This window comes from Grus americana, chromosome 26 (genome assembly GCF_028858705.1).
Source record: "Grus americana isolate bGruAme1 chromosome 26, bGruAme1.mat, whole genome shotgun sequence".
In the NCBI taxonomy this organism is placed as follows: Eukaryota; Metazoa; Chordata; class Aves; order Gruiformes; family Gruidae; genus Grus; species Grus americana.
In genome coordinates this window covers 6,199,423-6,208,431 of record NC_072877.1, presented here as the reverse complement: position 1 = coordinate 6,208,431, position 9,009 = coordinate 6,199,423, and the positions used below count along the sequence as shown (strand labels likewise).

Here is a 9,009-nt window from a genome sequence, read left to right as displayed (position 1 = left end):
TCCTGAGCATTTTTGCTTGACTTCCTGTTCATTGGAGGAGAAAAGAGCCTCAGATGAGAGCAGGAGCGGGACGTGTTGCAGATTGGTGTAACGATGGTGTCGGGTGTAGAAGAACAGCCCTCTCGATAGGGAGTCTTGAAAGAGCCCTTCAGACGTCCTCGTCCAACTACTTCTGTGGGCTCTTCCTGTCAGTCTTGCAAATGACTCCATCCTTCTCCACACTGGAGAGATGCAACCACATGGTTTCGAGGTCTTCATTCCTGTCCTCCTCGAAGACAGGAGTGGTATTTGCTCTCTTCCCGTCCTCAGCGAGCTCTCCCAGTCCCCGTGACCACGCAAAGCTAATCTAGATGCAGCTCCCTCAGCACTGCTGGCTCCTCCTGTTGGGTCCCCACGCGTCATGCATTCACCCGGAGGCATCTCGGAGAGGCGCCCACGCCTGCTCGCTCCCCAGCACGTCCTCGGCCCTGCACCCTGCGTGCTCGGCGCTGCACCTCGTGTATTGAGCCCAGCACCACGCTTGCTCGCTCGGTGCTGCACCCTGTGCTGTTTTGTGCCGTCCCCATGAGCTGGGGCTGCACCCACCAGCCCTCGCGTGCCCGGTGCTGCACCCCGCAGGCTCGGTGCTGCTCCCCACGTGCGCGGCCCGGCACCCGCTTTTGCTCACTGCTGCACCCCATGTGCTCGCTGTAATAAGTAATTGGAGGTAATTTGGTGATCAAAATGGGTTAGAGGAGAAAAGCAATCTTTCTGCACCAGAGAACATCCCGTTTGGCGAGGCTTGATCACAAGGTTGCAAAGTGCAGTGCTGTGTTACTATGACAATTTGTATCTCTGTAACAAACTACCCAGACTTGAAGGAGCCACGATAAGGGAAGAAGCAGAAAGGCGCAAAATCAACCTATAAAGGGGGCTGCTTAGCTTGTTTGAATTTGCGAGCCCTTGGTGGAGCTGCGACTCCCCGGCCGCCCAGCGCTGCTTTTGCTTTCCTACCTTAATAAATATAAATTGAATTTACTTTGGACTCTATTTGTCTCAATTCAACTATAACACTCACTGCTGCACCCCCCTATGCTCCGTGCTGCACCTCTCCGTGCTTGGCCCCACACCCCACATCTTCTGCGCTGCACCTGCATGCTCAGACCTGCAGCCCACGTGCTCGGAGCTGCACCCCATGTGCTCATGCTGCACCCCCCATACTGGGAGCTGCACCCCATGTGCTCGGTGCTGCACCCCTGGGCTGCCTCCACCCCTGCAGGGGTGCAGGCTCTTGCTACTGGGGGGCAGCCCTGCTGCAGGAGCACCCACACACCTGGGTCCCTTCCCAGCTTTGGGGGTGCAGGGGGCTGGGACCCGCGGGCCCAGGCCATGGGTCCTCCCAGCGTCACCCAGGGGCTCCTGCCTCAGTTTCCCCCACAGACTTGCCTGTCTGGGGCAGATGGGGCCACCCGGGGGTGACACGGGTGCAGGACAGGGATAGGGTGGGGTCATCCCCTGCTAAAACCTTGGCGGGGCTGAGAGGACCCCAGCCTTCAGGCACATCCCCCCCCCCAGCCCCCCCCCCCCAGGCCCGCCCTGGGCCATGCTGCAGCTCTGTGCACCCAGCACCGCACGTGGCCGGGGACACAGGGCCCGCGGGGACACGGGTCTCCATCCCCACGCATCCCAGCCACGGGGTGCAACTGGGTGGCCCACCAAGAGCTTCCCTGAGACCGGGATCCACCGCGAGGGGAGGGGGCAGCCAGATTCTTGAGGCGAGGGTGGGACAGGGTAACCCCCCGCCCCCGCCCTTGCCTGCCCCGCTGGCGGTGACTCGGCCCTGGGGGGGCTCGGCGCCCTTCGGGGCTCGCCGGCCCTGATCTGGGGCTCAGCGGGGCTTCGGCACCTCTTGGGTGCCGTTTCCCGGTGCCCCCCGCGCTCCCTCCCCCTCCCACACAGGCAGGGAGCCGTTCTGGAGAAACAGCTTTTAATTGACAAAACACAAGTTGAAATGTCCCATGTCTAACCCCCCTCCCCCCCACCCCCAAACTTCAGCCCACAGGACCCCCACCTTCTCCCCACCGCTTGCGTCCCAACTTAGAATAAACTCAACCCAGGCAGATCTTTTCTGGATGAACTCGGTGCGTGACTTGCATCTTTATTTCGCAGAATCATAGACCATCTCGACTTGGAAGGGACCCATAAGGATCATCAAGTCCAATGTCCTGCTCCCCGCAGGACTAGCTACAATTCAATCATATGACTACGACAGTCGCTCAGATGCTCCTTGAACTCTGACAGCCCTGGGGCCGTGACCACTTCCCTGGCAGCCTGTTCCAGTGACCGACCGCCCAACAGAACATCTGCACCATCAGGACAAGGGCTACTCGTGCAGCGACTTCTCCTCATGGCCTATGGCATAAGTCCGCAGTGCGGGCATCCCGGCCGGGCCATCGGGAGCAGACACCCACTACAACAGCCGCTTTGTTTTCCATGCCCCTCATCCTCACCCAGAGGCTCTCCACCACACCCTTGCTGACCGTAAGGGCCGTACCGTCCAAGCTCTCCCTTCCACAGAGTGCGACCCCTCCACCTCGCCTGCCCTGCCTACCCCTCCTGAACAGCCTGCAGCCTCCGTGCCAGCACTCCAGGCGTGGCACTCGTCCCACCGAGTCCCACGAATCCCAGGGACGTGCCAGCTCTGGGAACGCAGCAAGGCCCCCCCCGAAGCCTTGCCCTCCCCAGGCTGGGGAGGCTGTTGGGGCGGGGCGGAACACGCGGAGACCCCACATTCCCTCCTGGGAGACGCCAGAGAGTCCTTAGCAGCCAACAGCCAGAACGCGACATGGCGCCGCCGCCGCCGCCACCACTGCGGCTCCCACCGCGCGGCCCCCGGCACCCCCCGGCACCCCCGCTCCTGCAGACGGTTGTCCTTCCCCAAACCTTCTACCCCCGAGGTAGGCACCCACCCCGACCCCAGCAGCCCGGGGACGCTCTTGGGGGCAAGAGCGGAGGTGACCGCCGGCCATCGCTCCTGTCTCTCCTCCAGGCTCAGCCACCCTGTGCCAACTGCCCCTCCAGCAGCAGCCCTTCCCCGCAGCCTGGGCCCCTTAAGTGTGGGTGGCACCCCAGGGCCCCCAGGCACTACCACCAGCAGGTACGGCACCCCTGGCTGCTCTGCCACCCCGGCGCCCCCAGCACCCCGTCCCCCTGGCAGTTCTGGCCTGGGTGCTGCGTGCCCAGGAAATCCAGTTCCCCGAGAATTTCCCAAATACTTGGGGCCATCTCTCCCGGTTCACCTCCTGTGGGCGAGTCTCCTCCCTGGTTTGCATCCCCGGCCCCCCGGCACAGCAGCTCACCCCGCGCGGAGCGCCCCGGCCACAAGCTCCCCACGTGCCCGGCACAGAGCCGGGGGACGTCGGCCATCGGGGCCGGCTCGGTGGCTGGCCCTGGAGGGTCCTCCCAGCCCAGCACGGCTCCCTCTCACCCACACAGGTCTGCAGAGGGCTCCGTGCGGCTGCTTCTTCGACCCCCGCGTCTTCCACATCCAGTGGACGGTCGCCAGCATGCCTGCCCCGGACAGCTCCGCGCTCAGCCATGGCACCGCTGCTCTGCCGGGTGCTGCCCTGTGGGGCCCCCGGGGCTGCACGACCCTCCCGGCCTGGGCAGCCCCTCTGACCCCCCAGGCACAGCCGCCACACCTCGCACCCTGCCACCATCAGGGGAGAGAGGAGGCCCCAGCCCCCCCCAGCGCTGCCCACATACAGCCCTGGCTACCGGCACATCGAGGGGCAGCCTGCCGCGATTACCACCCCTGGCACGGCCAGCCCTGCGGGGGCACACCCGGGCACCAACGTCCCCCCGGGCCGCGAAGCCCCCCCCAGCCCCTCTGCTGGCCCCCACCACCAAGCCCTTGGGGACGCGGATGGAGACTTTGCAGTCTCCGAGGAGGAGCTTCTCAGGGAGGCCCTCAGGCTCTTTGGGTGCTCCCTGGATGCCGTGGGGGCAAGCCAGGACGGTCCCGGCAGCAGCCCCATGCCTGGGGACTCCGGTGACACCGGCACAGAGGGGAGAGCGGTGGCCCCAGCCCCCGCGGTGTTGCCGACGCCCATCCCCGGCAACCAGCACATCGAGGGGCAGCCTGCCCAGACCGACGTCTGTGGCACGGCCACCCCTGTGGGGGCACACCCGGGCACCAACGTCCCCCTGGGCAGCCATGGCTCCCCCAGCCCAGCCCTGGGGGACCTGGCAGCAGACCTTCGGGTGTCGGACAGGGAGCTTCTCGAAGAGGCCCTAAGTCTCTTGGGCTGCTCCCTGGATGGGGTGGAGGCCAGCCAGGAGGATGCCGGCAGCAGCCCCACGCCTGGGGACCCTGGGGACACCGGCGCAGAGGGGAGCGCGGTGGCCCCTGCCTCCCCGGTGTTGCCGGCGTCCATCCCCGGCTACCGGCATGAGGGACAACCTGCCCGGCTCACCATCTCCGGCACGGCCACCCCTGCGGAGGCACACGGGGGCAGCAACTTCACCCCGGGCAGCGATGACCAACCCTGCCCTTCTGCTGCCCCCCACGACCAAGCCCTTGGGGACCCGGCAGGCGACCTCACCGTGTCCGAGGAGGTGCCTCTCGAAGAGGCCCTGAGGCTCTTCGGCTGCTCCCCGGACACGGTGGGGGTCAGCCAGGACAGCCCCAGCAGCGGCCCCGTGCCTGGGGAGCTTGGTGGCACCGGCGCAGCCATCCCCCCCTGCGACTTTGCCTGGCTCTCGCTGCCCGAGGAGCTGCTCACCCCCGACTACAGCGTCCCCGAGATCACCGGCGCCATCCTGAGCCTCGAGGAATTCTACGGCATCGGGATGGAGCCCCGGGAGCCGTGGGGGGCTGCGGGGATGGCCCTGCCACCGTCCCAGGCTGCCGCCTGCGAGAAGCGGGGCAAGAAGCGGGGGCAGAGCGCCTTGCCGAAGCCGGCCAGCAAGCGCAGGGCTCTGGCAGGCAGCACGGGGGTGGCAGGGGGGGAAGTAGAGCCCGAGCAGGGATGAGGTGGAGGTGGGGGGAGTGGGGGATGGGGGAGGAGGGGTGGTGTGTTTGGGGGTGGGGGGGAGGGGGGTTAGACATGGGACATTTCAACTTGCGTTTTGACAATTAAAAGCTGTTTCTCCAGAACGGCTCCCTGCCTGTGTGGGAGGGGGAGGGAGCGCGGGGGGCACCGGGAAACGGCACCCAAGAGGTGCCAAAGCCCCGCTGAGCCCCAGATCAGGGCCGGCGAGCCCCGAAGGGCGCCGAGCCCCCCCAGGGCCGAGTCACCGCCAGCGGGGCAGGCAAGGGCGGGGGGGGACTCTCCCCCATCCCCTTCCCCGGGGGGAGCAGCCCTTTGGCGGGGGAGCCAGGACAGACGGCTCCCTGCAGGACTCACGGACACGGCCCCACGCAGAAAGCAGCACGGAGCCCCTGGGCCAAGGACAGACCCGGGGGGCGGGGGGACGGGACTCGTCTCCCCGCTCATCTCCCCGCCTCCCCGGCTCCTCCTGTCCCGCTGTGCCCCAGCACAAAGCCCCCAGCAGCCCCCAGCCCAGCAGGTGACCACCAGGCAGTCCTGCGAGTCACCGTCAGCTGGGGGATCTGCGGGAGACGGTCCTTTCCGACGGTGCAAAGAGCATCAGGGTCCTGAGCACCCGCAGCACCTCTTTCTCCGCGTAGGAGAAGGCAAGGAGCCGGCGGCACAGTTCTGCGGCACAAAGCCCTTCTGCTGCAGAGGCAGGCTTGGTGCCGCGGCCGCTTCCCTGGAGAGCCTGTTCCCGTCACCCGCCACCCTCTCGGCGAAGAACCTTTTCCTCGTGCCCACTCTGAACTTCCCCCGACGCAGCTTCGTTCCATTTCCTCCTGTTCTTTGGAGGCTTCTGCAGCAATGGAGTTCCTTCTTCCACGCCGGACAAGCAGGCGAGAGGCCTGTTTATCCTACAGACGAGATGGTTCGAGGGGACCTTATCAATGTCCAGAAGTGCCTGAAGGGAGGGTGCAAAGAAGACGGAGCCAGGCTCTGCTCAGATCAGGGCCCAGTGACAGGGCCAGAGGCCGTGGGCACAAACTGTAAGACAGCACGTTCCCTCTGAACATGAGGAAACTCTGCTCAGTCTTAGAGTGGCTGAGCCTCGCACAGGTTGCCCAGAGAGGTTGTGGTGTCTCCCTCCTTGGAGGTGCGCAGAAGCTGTCTGGACATGGTCCTGCTCAACTGGTTCTACGTGGCCCTGCTTGAGCAAGGGGCTTGGACCAGATGGCCTCTGGAGGCCCCTTCCAACCTCGACTATACCATGACTCAGTGACTGCCCAGAGCAGGGAATCTGACTTCAGGAGGTGCCTTCACCTCCAGTTCTTTGCCTTTCTCGGCAGACGTACTCCTGCGGGCCCAGTCAGCCCAAGGACGCTGTTTCTGAGGAGTCTATGAGCAATTCCAAAAGAAGGGACCAAGTAACCAGCTCCCAAGCTGCCGTGGTGTTTGAGCACATGCTGGGATGTGTCTTCCCGACACATCAAAGGAAAACAAGTGGGATCCCTGGGCACAGCACAGAACCGGAAACCTGCCCTGCAGATCACTGACTCTTCCGTCTACAATGGTCTTCCCGTCAGCGTGGCTACACCTGCGTAACGTCACCTGCCTTCCTCCTGTCCAGCTGCACATGGAACCACAGAACCGTGGGGTAGCTGAGGTTGGGAGGGACCTCTGGAGGTCATCTGGTCCGAGCCCTCTGCTCGAGCAGGGCCACCTAGAGCTGGTTGCCCAGGGCTTTTGAACACCTGCAAGGATGGAGACGCCACAATCTCTCTGGGTCACCTGTTCCAGCAAGACCACTGGAAATGCATGCGGTGGAAACCCGTGGCTTTCCTTGCAACCAGCTCCTGAGCATTTTTGCTTGACTTCCTGTTCATTGGAGGAGAAAAGAGCCTCAGATGAGAGCAGGAGCGGGACGTGTTGCAGATTGGTGTAACGATGGTGTCGGGTGTAGAAGAACAGCCCTCTCGATAGGGAGTCTTGAAAGAGCCCTTCAGACGTCCTCGTCCAACTACTTCTGTGGGCTCTTCCTGTCAGTCTTGCAAATGACTCCATCCTTCTCCACACTGGAGAGATGCAACCACATGGTTTCGAGGTCTTCATTCCTGTCCTCCTCGAAGACAGGAGTGGTATTTGCTCTCTTCCCGTCCTCAGCGAGCTCTCCCAGTCCCCGTGACCACGCAAAGCTAATCTAGATGCAGCTCCCTCAGCACTGCTGGCTCCTCCTGTTGGGTCCCCACGCGTCATGCATTCACCCGGAGGCATCTCGGAGAGGCGCCCACGCCTGCTCGCTCCCCAGCACGTCCTCGGCCCTGCACCCTGCGTGCTCGGCGCTGCACCTCGTGTATTGAGCCCAGCACCACGCTTGCTCGCTCGGTGCTGCACCCTGTGCTGTTTTGTGCCGTCCCCATGAGCTGGGGCTGCACCCACCAGCCCTCGCGTGCCCGGTGCTGCACCCCGCAGGCTCGGTGCTGCTCCCCACGTGCGCGGCCCGGCACCCGCTTTTGCTCACTGCTGCACCCCATGTGCTCACTGCTGCACCCCCCTATGCTCCGTGTTGCACCTCTCCGTGCTTGGCCCCACACCCACAAGCACGCCCTTCCTCAGGTCCCTCCGCGCTTTGCCCGGCTTTGCCTCGGTGCCGCAGCAAAATAACCCCAAAAGCCACCAAGAACGCCGAGGGAGGGAGCTGCAAGCCAGGCAGGGACCCCGCACCCCTTGTCTGGCGGCACCTGGGGCAGCTTTAACTGGCCAATGCTCCCAGCTCCTCCCGTGTGTTTCTCGCGCCGTGTGCTGTGGCGGGACGCGGACTTCCTTTCTGCCCCGCCAGTTCATGCACCCGCTGCGGAGCTGCCCCGAGGAGCGGGACAGGCCTGCAGCCAGGAGCAGGGCCGGGCTTTGGAACTCCCTGCCCCTTTGCAGGCAAAGCAGGTCTTGAGGCACTGAGCCTTCTGCAGCCGTCCTGCGCCGCCCGTGCGTGCCGGAGGCAGAAAACTGGCAGTACCGCTCGTCTGCCCGCGTCCCCGGCTCCTCCTGTCCTGCTGTGCCCTAGCACAAAGCCCCCAGCAGCCCCCAGCCCAGCAGGTGACCACCAGGCAGTCCTGCGAGTCACCGTCAGCTGGGGGATCTGCGGGAGACGGTCCTTTCCGACGGTGCAAAGAGCATCAGGGTCCTGAGCACCCGCAGCACCTCTTTCTCTGCGTAGGAGAAGGCAAGGAGCCGGCGGCACAGTTCTGCGGCACAAAGCCCTTCTGCTGCAGAGGCAGGCTTGGTGCCGCGGCCGCTTCCCTGGAGAGCCTGTTCCCGTCACCCGCCACCCTCTCGGCGAAGAACCTTTTCCTCGTGCCCACTCTGAACTTCCCCCGACGCAGCTTCGTTCCATTTCCTCCTGTTCTTTGGAGGCTTCTGCAGCAATCAAGTTCCTTCTTCCATGCCAGACAAGCAGGCGAGAGGCCGCACCGGAACAGAAGCCGGTCTCCATCCCCACGCATCCCAGCCACTGGGTGCAACTGGGTGGCCCACCAAGAGCTTCCCTGGCACCGGGATCCACCACGAGGGGAGGGGACAGCCAGATTCTCGAGGCAGGGGTGGGGCAGGGTAACCTGGGCAGAGGTTCCTGAGGCCACTGCTGGGGCCTTTGGGCTTCTGAGACCTCTGCGTGGGCAGGGAGACCCGGCACAGGAGTAGCGTTTTGGCCGCCTTTGCAGTGGGAGAAAAGAGCCGGCAGAGGGTGCCCCTGGCAGCGGGAGGCAGGGAAGACGCGGCCCGCGGTGGCTGTGGCCGGTTCGCGCTGCGCGGCCGCTCCTGGCTGCCGGGCCCAGGCCGCGCTCTCTCCCCTCACCCCCGGCTGCGGGGCGGGCGGGGGGCGGGGCGCTGGTGGAGGGAGCGCACAGCCCCGTGCTGCGGGCTCAGGCCGTGCCCGTCCCGTCAGGAAAGCGGCCAGCAGGGCGGGAAGCAGCGGAGAGGAACCGGGGCGGGGGGGGTATCC

The 9,009-nt window shown here is 65.0% G+C and overlaps 1 protein-coding gene across 1 annotated transcript; it reads left to right on the top strand.

Moving 5' to 3' along the window:
* Nucleotides 1-4,164: 4,164 nt before the first annotated feature.
* On the top strand, nucleotides 4,165-4,983 carry LOC129196609 (uncharacterized; the record flags this gene model as incomplete). Its single annotated transcript, XM_054804367.1, has 1 exon — nucleotides 4,165-4,983. A coding segment is annotated over one exon (819 nt), but the record flags the coding sequence as incomplete, so codon positions are not given.
* Between the last annotated feature and the right edge of the window lie 4,026 nt (nucleotides 4,984-9,009).